The 17007-nt window shown below is 52.4% G+C and overlaps 1 protein-coding gene across 1 annotated transcript in view; it reads right to left on the reverse strand.

Moving 5' to 3' along the window:
* Positions 1-212: 212 nt before the first annotated feature.
* Positions 213-17007, reverse strand: part of UBTD1 (ubiquitin domain containing 1) — a 48402-nt gene continuing 31607 nt past the window's right edge. Inside the window, exons 2-3 of the mRNA XM_029059241.2 lie at positions 3397-3624; positions 213-1310 (exon numbers count right to left, since the gene is read on the reverse strand). Coding sequence (XP_028915074.1) covers positions 910-1310; positions 3397-3624 — 629 coding nt within the window. The 3' untranslated portion in view covers positions 213-909. The remainder of the gene's footprint in view (positions 1311-3396; positions 3625-17007) is intronic.

Genomic DNA, 17007 nt, shown 5'->3' on the forward strand with positions numbered 1-17007 from the left:
CAGGCTCTGCCCATGTGGTCCTTTGGCACTGCCAAGGCACTAGGGAGTGTGTCTGACCCAGATAAATGTGCCCGGGGGCAGCGCAGCAAGCCATCCGTGCAGGGGGAAGAGACAGAGAAAAAGACGGACCGGCCCAACCAGGAGCCCTGCCGCATGCCAGCAGGAACTTCCCCGGGGCTGGGCAGGGTGGTTCACGCCGGGCATCGGGCAAGGCAGAGAAACAAAAGGCTTTATTGATAAATAGGCAAAGATCTGGGGCCCAGGGCCCCACCGTGGAAGAGGCCCGACGGGGCCAAGGGGCCCCCACCAGCGTGCCCCTGGGCAGGGGAAGAGGCGTTTTTCCAGGAGCCTGCCGGAACGCCCCAGCCAGCCCCCTGCACCACTCCCGGCCCCGCTCCGCGCCCAAGGGCCGGGCGCCAGGGGGAGGCCCTCCCCGGTCCCCCCACCTGGTCCCCGTGGCCCTCCGCCGGGGGCTCGGGGTGACTGCGGGCAGTGAAGGCGGCTTGTTCCGGACCCTGACGGGAAACCGGCTACTGTAGCTGCTGCTGGGCTAATAGATCTGGGGTCCACCGAGCCTCGAAGCAGAGTGCACGACAGCCCTTAACGGGCATCCGGGCTGGCGGTATCCAAAGGGGAAAGGTCAGCCGGCTTCAGCAGAACCGGAAACCGGCAAAGACCCCACCCTGGGCCCGGCAGCTGGCAGCGCTGCCCCGTGGAACCCCTGGCCAGGAGATCCAGCTCCATCTGGAATAGTGTCCCTGTCCTGTTGTCCCCCACACCTCCAGCCCCCCGGGAGGCCGTCAGCACCCAGAGCCGGGGGGATGGACGGGGTCGAGGCTGACCGGGAGATCCCAGGGATCTTCCCGGGTGGGGGCCCCCGCTCCTCTTCTCCCCGGAAGGTGGGGCGCCTCAGTCGTGGGGCGGCGGTGGCTGGTTGACGATGACCTGGATGACGAAGTCCTTCTGGATCTTGGTGTCCTGGAGCCGAGTGCGGTCGGTCAGCAGCTTCCCCGAGAAGAACCAGCGCTGCCAGGCCGGCTCGATGCCCTCCCGCGCGTGCAGCTGCCGCTTCAGCTGCCCGACAGGGTCGGCCAGGCTGGCGTCCAGCCGGAGGTCCTTGCCTGTGGACAGGCGCACCTTGAGGGGGAACTCTCGCCTGGTGCCGGGGGCGGGCTCGGGGGGCTCCCCGCCGTCCTCGTCGCCTTCGCCGCCGCTGCCGCGCTCGAGGAGCAGGTTGACGGGTGGGGCGAGGCAGTATACGGGCAGCTGGTAGCGGTTCCCCAGCTCGTCGTAGCACTCGCTCAGGGAGCCTGGGGGAAACATCCAACCAATTCAGGAAAGGGGGCCCCGGCCACCCTGGTGCCACCTCGGCCCTCCCAAGTCCCTCCTGCCTCCACCGATCGCCCCCAGACCACTGTGGCCCGGGCCCCCTTCGCCATTGTTTCAGAGCCCCGATACCCCCCGTCCTTCAGCCGCCCCTCTCCCACTACTCTAGGGGCGCCCCCGGGTCTGCCCTGGGCTCATGTTAACAATAATAATAATAATAGTTGTGGTATCTGCTAAGCTATTATGTGTCAGACACTGTACTAAACACTGGGGGGAAGAGGAGGGAATACAAGCAAGTCGTACTGGATACAGTCCCTGTCCTACATATGGCGCACAGACTTAATCCCCATTTTACAGATGAAGTAACAGAGGCACAGAGAAATGAAGCGACTTCCCCAAGGGCACACAGCGGAGATTAGAGCCTATGACCTTCTGACTCCCAGGCCCGTGCCCTATCCACTAGACCATACTGCTTCTCTATCCGCTTCTCTGTCCCCTCTCAAGTGCCTCCTTCAAAAACCACAGCCTCCTCCGCCATAGTAGTGGGGATAGCAGACATCCTAGGCGCCAACTTTGCACTGTGAGGGAGGGGGCAAAAGGGGAGCAAGGATTTTGAGGGGGACAAGGATCATGAGGGATCAGGCTCCAAGCAGCCCTGCCTGGGAACTCTCAGGTCTAGTCCAAGATCTGGGATGAGCAGGATCGGGAGCTCAGTTCAGAAAGACCCCATCATCCCCTGTAGACTCCTACCTCTAATAATAATAATAATGATAATGGTATTTGTTAAGCGCTTACTATGTGCCAAGCACTGTTCTAAGAGCTAGGGTAGATACATGATAATCAGGTTGTCCCACATGGGGCTCAAAGTATTAATCCTCAGTTTACAGATGAAGTAACTGAGGCACAGAGAAGTTAAGTGGCTTGCCCAAGGTCACACAGCAGACCAGTGGTGGAGCCGGGATTAGAACCCATGTCCCCTGACTCCTAAACCGGTGCTCTTTCCACTAAGCCATAATGGCCTTATCGAGCACCTACTGAATGTAAAGCACTGACCTAAACCCTTGCAAAAGTATGACATCAGACAGGCACACACAATATTTACAATGAGTGGGAGCAGGAGGAAGAGCAGAGATCAGATAAGGATAGAACAAACAGGATGGGATAAAATACCCCAGTGCTCAGAATAAACAAATTTACATTTGAATATCCACATACTCTTAAATTTAGAGGATGGGTATAAATTAGAGCGTAGTTGAGGTGGTTACTGGGGCAATGCAAAGCAGGATTTGGGTGACTAGGTGGGAAAGGGGATAAAATTAGTGGGATTTTAAGGAGGCTTTCAAGATGGGGAGGGATAAGGTTCTGGCTGATGTGGGGAGGAGGGAGGGAGGCAGGAGTTCAAGGGAATGGCCCAAGCGAGGAGACAGAGGTGAGAGTTCAGAGCAATTAGTTAGAAGTTGATCTTGGGAGGAGAGAAGGGGGTGAGCTGACCCTTACATACTGTATTTTATACCCTCTGCCAGAACTCATTCATTCAATCATATTTATTGAGTGCTTTCTGCGTGCAGAGCACCGGATGAAGCGCTTGCAATGGACAACTGGGCAACAGATAGAGACGATTCCTGCCCAACGACGGGCTCAGAGCCAAAAAGGGGGAGACAGACAGCAAAACAAAAAGTATGTTTGACTGTACGGTCAACGTATTTATTTGGTTTACCCCATCTGAAGATATTTTCACGTCTGTTTCTCCAGATTGAATGTAAATCCCTGTGGACAAGGGACGTGCCTCAGGCTTCTATTGTGCTTTCTCAGGCGCTTAGTACAGTGTGTTAGACCCAGTGGGCACTCAGTAAATATCTTTACCACCACTACTTCTACTGAATGGGAAGGAGCAAGTGAGTTGAGTGGATGTGTCAGCTGGAGAAAGCCCGTGGAGAAGCCTAAAACCAAAGGTCAGGAATTTCTGTCTGCGAGGAGGGAGATGGGCGGCCCCCGTTGCTTTCTGAGGAGGGGCGAGGCTTTCCCGGTGAGCTCCTCTCGCCCCGCCCCTGACCCTCCCCGCCCGCTTACCGTGGGGCAGAGTGATGCTGGCCCCATCCAGGATGGCCTGGGCCAGTTCATGGTCGTTGGCCTCCACGGCGTAGGCAGCGGCCTTCAGAGCATCCCAGATCTCCTTGCGGCCCTCGAAGGCGGGCGCGGTGTCCCAGAACTCATCCCGCTTGCTGCGCAGTTGCCCGCCAGTCATGGGGTAGTCGCTCTTCCACTTGGGCCGCTCCTTCTTCAGGGGCTCGTTGCGGCCTGCGAGGGACACAGGGGTGGAGGCGCGCTCAGTCCCCGCTCCCCGACCACGGCCCCACCGCCCTGCGCCGGTGGGTCCATCCACTGGCTCATCCCGCCGGACCCTTCTCCCTTCTGCTGGGCAAATCCTGCAGTCACTGCCTCCGCAGGGCAGGCAGAGAGGACCGGTTCCCCCGAGGTTGCCAGGTAAGTGTTCCACTGGCCCCCGACTTGTGGACCAGTGGGTGTTGGCAAGCGGCGTGGCGTAATGGATAGAACCTGGGCCCGGGAGTCTGGAGGACCTGGGTTCTAATCCCACCTCCGCCACATGTCTGCTGTGTGACTTTAGGGAACTCATTTCACTTGTCTGGCCTAAGTCACCTCATCTGTATAATGGGGGTAAGAGTGTGATCCCCAAGTGGGACAGGGTATGGGTCCAACCAGATTTGCTTGTATCCACCCCAGCATTTTGAACAGTACCTGGCACACAGTAAGCACCAAATACCATTACTATTATTATTATTGCCCAGCGCGGACTCAGCCGTGAGCTCGTAGGGCTGCAGACCAAGCCCTTCAGCCAAACCTCAGGGGTCGGGGAGTGGGGATGGGGTGGTCCCATCCCAGCCCACCTCTGCTCCCTGCTGCAGCGAAGGGAGGGGAGGGATGGGACCACCAATGGATCACCCTTGGTGATCACTCCCTGCCGCCCCAACATGCTCTGTCTCGACTGACCCTGCTATTATGGGAAGCCCTGCCACCCGCAATTTTACACACCAGACAACGTTCATTATTCATTCAATCGTATTTATTGAGCACTTACTGGGTGCCAAGCACTGTATTAAGTTCAGGGAGAGTAAAATGTAACAGTAAATAGGCATGCTCCCTGCCCACACTGAGCTTACCGTCTACACTTTTGATTAAAGAGGCAACTGAAAACCCATCACTCTGCCTGCCACTGCCTCATTTTTACTCCCTCTAAACTCTATGTTCCTTAAAAATTGTACTATTTGTTAAACACTTCCTGGGTTCCAAACCTGGTAGTAAGAACTGGGGTAGATACAAGATAATCAGGTCCCACATGGGGCTCATGAAAACAGGTACTGAATCCCCATTTTACGGATGAGGTAACTGAGGCACAGAGAAATGAAGTGACTTGCCCAAGGTCACAGAAACAGTACTGAATCCTCGTTTTACAGATGAGGTAACTCAGGCACAGAGAAATGAAGTGGCTTGCCCAAGGTCACAGAAGCAGTATTGTATCCCCATTTTACAGATGAGGTAACTGAGGCACAGAGAAATGAAGTGACTTGCCCAAGGTCACAGAAGCAGTATTGAATCCCCATTTCACAGATGAGGTAACTGGGGCACACAGAAACAAAGCGACTTGCCCAGGGTCACATAAGCAGACAAGTGGCGGAGCCGGGATTAAAACCCAGGTCCTCTGACTCCCAGGTTTGTGTTCTTTCCACCAGGGCAGAGAACGTGGGCAGAGGGCAGAGAACGTGTCTGCTGACTGTTGAACTGTACTCTCCCAAGCGCTTAGAACAGTGCTCTGCACCCACTGATTAATTTACTGCAGAACCCCAGATGGCAAAATAATCGGTCTACATTGCATTCCAACCCTAAACAGTCTATTCCCCCTCTAGACTGTGGGCTCGTCGTGAGCAGGAAGGTGTCTGTTTGTTGTTATATTGAACTGTCCGAAGGGCTTAGTACAGTGTTTTGCACACAGTAAGTGCTCAATTCCAACTGAAAGAAGGAAGGAAGGAAGGAAGGAAGGAAGGAAGGAAGGAAGGAAGGAAGGAAGGAAGGAAGGAAGGAAGGAAGGAAGGAAGGAAGGAAGGAAGGAAGGAAGGAAGGAAGGAAGAAGGGGCATGGAGTCCGGATGGCCAGCAGAGCAAGTCCCTGGAGGTTTGGGCGGCTGTGGGCCTCTGCTCTCAGTTTCCCTCCGGGGACAAAGTGGCAACTTAAGCAACTCCTTGCAAAAGTGACTCCTCTGGCCAATGTCCCCAAGTGCTCCCACCTCCCGGGAGAGCCCCCTCAACTACTTCCAACACAGACGGTCCTCCGGCGAGGCATTTCGCCGCAATTCTCTTTTGCATCTTCCCGTTAACAGAGCGGTGCAGGTGGAAAAAGAAGAAATTTGCTTTTTGTGAAATCTCTCCCGTCCATCTGTCCACCTAAGATCTTCAAGACCTGATGAAGAAATATAGGAACTGGAAAAGGACAGATTTTCTTCATACAGAAATGTCTCCTGAAAAGAACTGCACCTGCAGCCTTTGCGGCCTTTTAATTGAGAATGAATGAATAAGGGATTTATTTATATTGATGCTGTTGATACCTGGCTACTTGTTTTGTTTTGTTGTCTGTCTCCCCTTTTCTAGACTGCAAGCCCGTTGTTGGGTAGGGATTGTCTCTATTTGTTGCCAAAATGTACTTTCCAAGAGCTTAGTACAGTGCTCTGCACACAGTAAGCGCTCAATACATATAATTGAATGAATGAATGAGTCTTTGTGGGCCGCAGGGGGGGAAAGGGAGAGAGATCGGGAAAAGGCACAAGAGCTGGGCCAAATGGGCCAGAGAAGCAGTGCAGCTTAGTGGAGCACGGGCCTGGGAGTCAGAAGGACCTGGGTTCTAATCCTGACTCCACCACTCACCTATCGTGTGATCTTGAGCAAAGTGGAACTTCTCTGTGCCTCAGTTACCTCATCTGTAAAATGGCGATGAAAACTGTGAGCCCCATGTGGGACACGGACTGTGTCCAACCTGATGACCGTGTATCTACCCCAGTGTTTAGTACTGTGCCTGGCACATAGTAAGTACTTAACAAATATCACACACTCACCAAAAAAAGGAGCAGCAAAAAGAGGCAGCTGAGGCCTCTTGATGGTGCCCTACCTCCCCCTGCTCTCGGCCTATCATCAGCACCGTCATCAGAAACCATTTATGAATTGTAACGTTGTGCTTTAGGATGAAAAAAGCTGAGGAAAAGTAATAGCCATGGGCCCTGTCTTGCTTGGAAGAAGCCGCTAGGCCTAGAGGGAAGAACTCAGGCCCGGAGGTCAGGGCACCCGGGTTCTAATCCTGGCTCTGCCTCTTGCCTGCTGTTTGTGACCTGTGGCAGTCATTTAACTTCTCTGGGCCTCAGTTTCTTCATCTGTAAAATGGGGATTAAGAACCTGTTCTCCATCCTAAACTGTGGGCCTCGAGTTGGACAGGGATGGTGTCTGACCTGAATAATGTGTACCTAGGGCAGCGTTTAGTACAATGTCTGGCATACAGTAAACCCTTAACAAATATCATTCCTTATGACCAACAAGGCAAACGTATACAAGGAAATGGAGATTAATCCACTGCAGAAATGATGAACAAATAGAAAGACCGAAATGGGAAAGGTTCCTAATACACCATTCCTGGGGCAGTGGAGGAGGGGCAGAGAGTGAGCCGTGTGGACGTCTTGTTCGGGGAGGGTGGGGCGGGCGGATCTGGACCAGCTCTGGGGAGTAAGCAGGATAATAAAAATAATAAATCTGGTATTTGTTAAGTGCATGCCATGTGCCAGGCACTGTATTAAGCGCTAGGGTGGATACATGTAAATTGGGGATTTCAAGGGCTCTCCGGAGGCTGGAAGAGCAGCCCTTCGATGATGTTGGGAAAGGAGCTGGTCAGGAAGGGCAGTGAGGAGGTCTGCCCACAGGGTGCTGTGGGGTCCCCGCAAGCGGCCGGGAGGCTCCGGGGTCGGGGGCTGCAGGGACACGGTGTGATAAGATGGGGGTGCGGAAGTCCTGATGCGGGGAGGGAGACCCTGCTGAAAAAATCAGGGTGGCCCCAGGAGTCCCGTCCGGCCCTGTTAATTCCCAGAGGGAAGCCTCTGCTAGGAAACCTGGCCTGTTTCTACATGTGCGGCTCCCAGGGCCCCAACTCCAGGCTTGGTCACCTAGCACAGTCTCCGGGGGCTCTCAGGCTGCATTTGGGCGGGCTCTCTTTTCCTTCACAGCCTCCGGATAATCATCACTGTTCTTTGGTTCTGGCTTTACCATCTGCCCAGCATTGATTCATTCAATTGTATTTACTGAGCGCTTACTTTGTGCAAGGCACTGTCCTAGGCGCTGGGGTAGACATAATACAATCAGGTAGGATGCAATCTCTGTCCCACATGGGGCTCACAGATTACGCAGGAGGAAGAAGGGGGAAAGAAACAGCATTTTACAGAGAAGGGAACTGAGGTACAAGTGAAGCAGCATGGTGTAGTGAATAGATTACAGGCCTGGGTTTTAATAGTGGCTCCACCACTTGTCTGCTGCATGACCTTGGGCAAGTCACTTCACTTCTCTGGGCCTCAGTTATGTCATCAGTAAAATGGGAATTAAGACTGTGAGCCCCATGTGGGAATGGGACGGTATCTGATCTGATTACCTTGAATCCACCCCCATTAGAAAGGTGCTTGACACATAGTAAGTGCACAAATACCATCACAAAGAGACCTATCCCTCACTGTCTTCGGTCTGGCCTGGTCATGGCACACAGTCAATGCGTAGAGCTACGGGCCAGGAGCCTCGGGGGACCCTCTGCCGGCTCCGCACAAGAGTCGCCGTCCTGGGGCTTGGGCACACTCCTTCCTCTCCCCCATCCGCCCCGATCCCCTTCTACTCACCCACCTCACCCCCTGCTACTACGACCGCCACGGCACGGAGGGGGGTGAGGCGGCCGAGGAACACACTGGCCCTGAAACCTCCGGGAGGGGACACGATGAAATACCGGGCTGGGCGGCTCAAAGAACGGTCTGAGCCAGACTCGGCCCCGCATGGGTTCTGGAGTGGCTAGGTGCCGGCCTTGCAAGCTGATAGGTCCCGGGCAAGGAATGAGCAAAGGTCAGGCCACGAGGGACGCTGATGACCGGGGAGACAAGGTCCCCCTTAATCCTCCCTGAATCGCCTAGAAGCGCTTAGACACCCGAAGGAAGCGGTGGGTATTTATAGCGCAGGGATTTAGCCCCGGAATGACCCTCCCCGCCCCACCCGGAGCCAGCAAGATTCCCACGGGAGGCTGCTGCGGTAGCCGGTTGTCCCCCTAAGGACCTCAGGCCACGGGCCGGGTGGCAAAATGCCCAGAATTATGCTCCTCACTGGGAGAGAGTGGTCAGTCCCAAGTGAGCACACTCGGCTACCCCCACATGTCCAGACTGGGAAACTCTGGGCCCAATTCTTCCTGCAGGAATGGTATTGGGAATATCACATTCCACCTGGGCCCGAGAGAGTCAATCGCATTTATTGAGCACTTACTGTGTGCAGGGCACTGTACTAAGCTCTTGGGAGAGTACGCTATAACAATAAACAGACACATTCCCTGCCCTCAGTGAGCTTACAGTCTAGAGGCCCCGCTCCCTCCGCTGGCTGGAGGCTAAAGGCAGCTGAAGCTCTGAGGGATCCCATCTGGGCCTCTAGGGAAGGGGGTTTGGGGGTGAGTGGACATCAAGTGGCGTAGCCTAGTGGATAGAGCCTGGGCCTGGGAGTCACAAGGACCTGGGTTCTAAACCCAGCTCTGCTCCGTCTGTTGTATGACCTTGGGCAAGTTACCTCAGTTACCTCATCTGTAAAATGGGGATTAAGACTAAGCCACTGTGGGACAGGGACTCTCTCCAACCCAATTACCTTGTAATAATAAAAATAATAATGATGGCATTTGTTAAGCGCTTACTATGTGCTGAGCACTGTTTTAAGCACTGGAGTAGATATAAGGTAATCAGGTTGTCCCACGTGGGGCTCACAGTCTTACAGTCCCATTTTACAGATGATTCATTCATTCATTCAATAGTATTTATTGAGCACTTACTATGTGCAGAGCACTGTACTAAGCGCTTGGGATGAACAAGTCGGCAACAGATAGAGACGGTCCCTGCCGTTTGACGGGCTTACAGTCTAATCGGGGGAGACGGACAGACAAGAACAATGGTACTAAACAGCGTCAAGGGGAAGAACATCTCGTAAAAACAATGGCAACTAAATAGAATCAAGGCGATGTACAATTCATTAACAAAATAAATAGGGTAACGAAAATATATACAGATGAGGGAACTGAGGCACAGAGAATTTAAGTGACTTGCCCAAAGTCACACAGCTGACGTGAGGGAGCCGGGATTAGAACCCATGACCTCCGACTCCCAAACCTGGGCTCTTACCACTAAACCACACTGCTCATGGCATATGATTAAGCACTTATTATGTTGCCACCCACTGGAGTAGATACAATATAATCAGATCAGACAGTTTTTGTCTCGCAGGGACTCACAGACTAAGGGGGAGGGAGAACAGCTTTTTAATCCTCATCTTAGAGATGAGGAAACTGAGGCACAGAGCCGCCCTCCCTGTCTCACAAACGGGCAATCTTAGCATTATCCCTGACTCATCTCTCCCCTTCAACCCACACATAAAGTCAGTCTACTTCCACAACTCCAAAATTCGCTCCCTCCTCTCCGTCTGAACTGCTACCACGCAGATCCAAGCACTCCCCTCTCACCTCGCCTACCGCGTCAGCCTCCTCGCTGACCTCCCTGCCCCCAACTTCTGCCCTCTCCAGTGCATCCTTCACCCTGCTGTCCAGATCATTTTCCTAAAAAAATCATTCTGCACACTTCTCCCGACTCCTCAAGAACCTCCAAAATTTACCCATCCATCCGTGCATCGAGCCGAAACTCCTCACCACCGGCTTTAAGGCGCTGGGCTCTCTTTCCCCTTACCACTCTCACCCCTCCGCCATTACGACCCAGACTCTAACACTTCACTCTATTACCGACCTACACAATGTCCCCCTCTCTCCCCTCACTCTCTGTCGATCCCTTGCTCACATTGACTACTGTGTTCTGTGTTCTGCATATGGTAAGTGCTCGATAAATACGATGGAATGATTGAATGAATGAATCCTCCCTCCTGCCTGGAACTCCCTCCCACTTGGCATCCCATCTTCAAAGCCCTACTGAAATCCTATCTCCTCCATATCATTTCTAGTCCTCCCTGACTCAGCTCTCATCCCCCCACCCTCTTCTCCCTCCCTACTGCCTCGCCCATGCACTTAGTCCCAACCCCTAAGCACTTAGGTACTCACACACCCTACTCACCCCACCCCGGCCCCCACAGCACTTATGAACACAGTCTCGTACTCAGTTTCTTCCCTTACCTGTAATTTATTTTAATGTCTCTCTCCCCTGCGAGACCATAAGCTTCTTTAGGGCAGGGATCGTGGCTACCAGCTGTATAGTTCACACCCAAACTCCTAATTCAGTGCTCTGCACAAAGCAAATGCTCAAAAAATGGCACTGACTGATCAAAGTCAAGTGACTGGTCCAAAGTCACGCAGCGGGGTAAACGACGTTGCCCGTACTAGAACTCAGGTATCCTGACTCCTGGACCTGTGCTCTTTCCACCAGGTCCCGCCGCTTCTCTACTGAGCAGCCACAGCTCTCTGCCTCTGCTCTCTGATGATTATGAGGGTATTTGTTAAGCTCTTACTATGTGCCAAGCACTGTTCTCTCTCTATGGTTATATTATCTGTTGAGGGCTTACTAGGTGCCAGGCACCGTTGTAAGCACTGGGGGAGTTACAAAGTATGCAGGTTGGACGTAGTCCATGTCCCATATGGGCCTCACACTCTTAATCCCCATTATACAGATAAGGAAACTGAGGCCCAGAGGATTGAAGTGACTTGCCCAAGGTCACACAGCAGACACGTGTGGCAGAGCTGGGATTAGAACCCACGTCCTCCTGGCTCCCAGGCCGGTGCTCCATCCACTAAGCCACGCTGCTTCTCTCTCTACATCAAATGGAAATAGCTTGGGGAGCCTGCAGGGAAGGAGGGTGGTCCCGACTGCACAAGAGACCAAAGCTTCCTTCCAAAGGGTTTCTGGCTGAAGCTGCCGCGGCCAAGTTTCCGGGCCCCTCTGCAGGCCTGCCTGCCCGCTCCCAGCCCCAGACCCCGTCCCATCTCCTGCTCTTGCCCTCAGCTTGCCCCCAACTGCTTCCCCCAGCTTCCAGGACAAAGTCCGTTCCTGCCGGCTCTCTGGGATGGAGCGGGCCCAGCTCGGGGGCTACTGTCACACGTTCCCCACTGCAGACCGCGTTGGTCAGATCCAAAGAAGCCCTGTTCGGACACCATCAACGCTCATGACGCCAACCCTGTCTGTGTTTCTGGATCAGAGAATTCTCCTCTCCAGAAGGGGAAAGGGCTAGGGTGATACTTAAGGAACATCAGATTTAGGGAGGCATTGGACTGAAGACTATTTTCACTTCTCCACATGCCATGTAAATACATGCACATCCTCTCGACTTGAGGCTTTTTGAAAGCACGTGGACATAGGCCCCCCAAATATCCACAGAAACCCCCCCCTACACCCCAAATACCCACAAAGACCACACACATACACCCCAAATAACCACACAGACCATATATGATGGTATTGATGCCTGTCTACTTGTTTTGTTGTCTGTCTCCCCTTTTTAGACTGTGAGCCCATTGTTGGGCAGGGATCATCTCTATCTGTTGCCAAATTGTATATTCCAAGCGCTTAGTAGAGTGCTCTGCACACAGTAAGCGCTCAATAAATACGACTGAATGAATATATACACACAAACACACAAACACACATGTCCCAGAACTAGATAGAAACCTCCTCAAGGGGAGGAGTCAAATCTTCCTCTTTTCTCTGTCTGTCCATAGTTTTCAAGGGCAGTGTATTGGGCACGTGCTCCACATAAATTAAAAGCAAATGTTGGGCCCATCCTACTTGGTCTGGCCTGATCTTTTTTCCAAGTAACCATGGGTGGATTAGGTTAGGGCAGATCCCTGTTTTGTTCTCCTCTCTGCTGACATGAATAAAAATTGTGCTGCTTGTCGAGTGTTTACTACAGGGCCAAGCACTTTACTAAGCACTGGGGTAGATACATGATAATCAGGTAGGCACAGTCCCTGTCACACATGGGGCTCAAGGGCTTAAGTCAGAGGGAGCAGGATTTAATCCTTATTTTACAGAGGAGGAAACTGAGGCATGGTGAAGCAAAGTGACTTGCCCAAGGTCACACAGCAGCCAAGAGGCGAGGTGAGGCCAGAATACAGGTCCAACTGACTCATAGGCCCAGGATCTTAGCACTAGGGCTGGGTAGGGCTGATAATAATTGTGGTATTTGCTAAGCACTTACTATACACCTGGCACTGTACTAAGCACTGGGGTGGATACAAGCAAATCGGGTAGGACAGAGTCCCTGTCCCACAGGGGCTCAAAGTCTCAATATCCATTTTACAGATGAGGCAACTGAGGCCCAGAGAAGTAAAGTGATTTGCTCAAGGTCATGCAGCAAACAAATGGCCCATAATCAATCAATTACCAAATCCTGTCAGTCCTACCTGCACAAGATAGATAAAATCTGCCCTTTCCTCTCCATCTAAACTGCTACCTCGTTAATGCAATCACTCATCCTATCCCACCTAAATTACTGCATCAGCCTCCTTGCTGGCCTTCCAACCTCCTGTCTCTCCCCACTCCAGTCCATACTTCACTCTGATGCCCAGATCATCTTTCTACAAAAATGTTCAGGACATGTGACACCCCCCCTCCACCGCCTCAAAAATCTCCAGCGGTTGCCCATCACCTCCAAATAAAACAAAAACTCCTCACCAATGGTTTTAAAGCACTTAATCACCTCACCCCCTCCTACCTCACCTCACTTCTCTCCTACAACCCAGCCCGCATGCTTTGCTCCTCTAGAGCTAACCTTCTCACTGTGCCCCGATCTCGCCTGTTCATTCCTTCATTCAAGCATATTTATTGAGTGCTTACTATGTGCTGGGCACTGTACTAAGCGCTTGGAATGTATAATTCGGCAACAGATAGAGACAATCCCTGTCCAATGATGGGCTCACAGTATAAATGGGGGCTCACAGTCTACATGGGGTACTTGCTGCTGACCCCTGGCCCATGTCCTGCCTCTGGCCTGGAATGCCCTCCCTCCTCAAATTCACCCGACAGTTACTCCCCCAACCTTCAAAGCCTTATTGAAGGTACATCTCCTCCAAGAGGCTTTCCCAGACTAAGTCTCACTTTTCCTCATCCCCTACTCCCTTCTGCATCGCCTTGACTTGCACCCCTTGCTCTCCCTCTCCCTCTCAACCCCCACAGCACTTATATATACATATCTGTAATTGTATTTATTTGTATGCATGTCTGTCTCCCTGCCTCTGGACTATGAGCTCGTTGTGGGCAGGGAACGCCAGACTATTTGTTTTGTCTTATTCTGTTTTGTTTTGCTGTCTCCCCCGTTTAGACTGTGAGCCTGTTATTGGGTAGGGATTGTTTCTGTTGCCCAACTGTACATTCCAGGCGCTTAGTACAGTGCTCTGCACATAGTTAGTGCTCAAGAAATACGATTGAATCAATGAATGAACGTCACTATTTATTGTTGTATTGTATTTTCCCAGGCGCTTAGTACAGTGCTCTGCACACAGTAAACACTTAATAAATATGATTAATGAATGAATGACGTGGCAGAGAACCCATGACCTTCTGATTCCCAGGTCCGTGCTCTATCCACTAAGCCATGCTTATTCTCCCAAACAGCTGCATGACACCATGAGTCACCGGGGTAGGGGCTGTTAGGTCCCCGTCCGGTCCAAGGTGGAGTTGGAAATAGGATCTGGGGGTCTCGCTCCCAACTTTGGGGTGGTCTCGATGCGAGCCTCTCTCTGCCTGTCCGGAGTTCTTGGTTGGTATGGAGCACGGCCTGCGTGTAGACCGATCCCAAAGGCCCAGAGGAAGGAGGAGCCGCGGGGGGGCTGGGGAAACTGGGCCTCTCTCCTGGCGGCTTCCAGCTTCCATGGGGTCAGCACTTTCCCCATGTCCAGGGAAGCACAAGATGAATCATCGAGGCCTTCAGGGAGCCGGCTGCCTTCCCAGCCTGCCCATCCCCCTTCCTCATCCCTCCCTCCCCCATCATTCCCCCTTCTCCCGTCCCAGACTCCTGTCGAAGGAGTCTCCAGGACCCAGCAACTCATTCGATTAATTCAATAGTATTTGCTGAGCGCTTATTGTGCTTAAAAATTGGGTTGGACACAGTCCCTGTCCCACATGGGGCTCGCAGTCTTAATCCCCATTTTACAGATGAAGTACCTGAATCACAGAGAAGTGAAGTGACTTGCTCAAGGCCACACAGCAGACAAGTGGCGGAGCCAGAATTGGAACCCATGCCCTTCTGACTCCCAGGTCTATGTCCTATCCATTACATCATTCTGCTTATAGCAATGCCCCCCCGCCCTCCAGGGTGATCCGCTCTTGGCAGAGTACCCCCATCATGGGCTAGTAGTGCCAGCTCTGCTCTGCTCTGCTCTGAGGCAGTGTGGGCTAATGGACACCCACCCCTCAACAAAGCCCTAAGCTTTCCCCTCCCTTCCATGGGAGATCAATAGGGCCGCAGTGCCTAGGTCCAGACAGAGAACCATCCGGCAGGCTAATTGCTCTTCTGATTTGCAAAGTAAGAGGAGGGAATCAATAAGAGGCAGATTGCAGCTGGAAGGAAGCTGTAACTTGAGATGGGGAGGAGGGGCAGATATGGGAGGGCAGAGGAGATGGGTTGGAAGGCCCTGGAAGAAGCCTCTAACTATCCCCCAACCCTCAGAGGGCACCGGAGCCTGGCTGATGCACTCTATCTCCTCCACTTGTCTCATTCAATCCACATATTCAACTGTCAGCGAATCCTGGCGGTTCTACCTTCGCGACATCGCTCAAATCCACCCATTGCTACTATGCTGATCCAAGCACTTATCCTCTCCCGCCTGGATTGCTGCATCCGCTTCCTTGCTGACCTCCCTGCCTCCTGTCTCTCCCCACTCCAGTCCACACTTCATTCGGCTGCATGGATAGTTTTTCTAAAAAAAAAAACTAAAAATGTTCAGTTCACATCTCCCCGCTCCTCAGAAACCTCCAATGGTTGCCCATCGACCTCCGCATCAAACAGAAACTGCTTACCATCAGCTCTAAAGTATTCATTCAGCTTCCTTCCTACCTTAGCTGATTTATCTCCTACTAGAGCCCAGCTTACACACTTTGCCAGCAAACTCACTGTGCTCTCATCTCGCTTCTCTCAATGCCGACCCTTTTCCCACGTCCTCCCTCTAGCCTGGAATTCTCTCCCCCTCCACATATACCAGACCACCACTCTCCCCACCTTCAAAGTCTTCCTAAGGTCACATCTCCTCCAACAGGCCTATCCTGATTAAGCCCTCTTTTTCCCGGCTCCCTCTCCCTGTGTCGGCTCCCGGTCTTAATCCCCATTTTCCAGATGAGGGAGGGAACTGAGGCCTGGAGAAGTGAAGTGACTTGCTCAAGGTCACACAGCAGAATGGCAGAGCCAGGGTTAGAACCCAGGTCCTCTGAATTCCAGGCCCGGGTTCTTTCCGCTAGGCCGTGCCACTTCCCGTCGTCCCTTTTCCCACCCCTCACTGGCCCAAACTGTGTCTTTGGGCATTTGATACTCGCCCCACCCTCAACCCCAGAGCACTTATGTTCAGATCTGTAAGTTTTAACGTTACAAATCTTTTTTTTATGTTAATGTCTGCCTCCTCCTCTAAACTGTAAGCTCACTGTGGGCAGCGAATGTGTCTATCAACTCTGTTGTAGTTTACTCTCCCAAGTGCTTAGTACAGTGCTCAGCACACAGTAAGTGCTTAATAAATACCAGCGACTAACTGACACCAAGCTGGCTGGACCACCAGTTCTGGCTCCTGGCGGCTGGGTCCGATGTCTCCTTTCTCCTCTTCCTCCCATCCAGCAGTGAATGGTGTTTACTGGGTGCAAAGCATTGTACTAAGCCCTTGGGAGAGTACAATTCAATACGAGTGGGTAGACACGATTCCTACCCACAAGGAACTTCTACGTTAGTGTCTGTCTCCCTCACTGGATGGTATTCATTCGTTCAGTCATATTTATTGAGTGCTTACTGGGTGCAAAGCACTGTACTAAGCTCTTGGGAGAGTACAATATAATGACAGGCACATTCCTGTCCACAACGAGCTCACAGTCTATTTATAAATAGCAAATAGCCACGGAGAAGCAGCGTGGCTCAGTGGAAAGAGCACGGGCTTTGGAGTCAGGGCTCATGAGTTCGAATCCCAGCTCTGCCACTTGTCGGCTGTGTGACTGTGGGCAAGTCACTTAACTTCTCTGTGCCTCAGTTCCCTCATCTGTAAAATGGGGATTAAGACTGTGAGCCCCACGTGGGACAACCTGATTCCCCTGTGTCTACCCCAGCGCTTAGAACAGTGCTCAGCACATAGTAAGCGCTTAATAAATACCAACATTATTATTATTATTATAAATAAATTACAGATATAAACATATGTGCTGTGGGGATGGGAGGGAGGATG

This window comes from Ornithorhynchus anatinus, chromosome 3 (assembly GCF_004115215.2).
Source record: "Ornithorhynchus anatinus isolate Pmale09 chromosome 3, mOrnAna1.pri.v4, whole genome shotgun sequence".
Lineage (NCBI taxonomy): Eukaryota > Metazoa > Chordata > Mammalia > Monotremata > Ornithorhynchidae > Ornithorhynchus > Ornithorhynchus anatinus.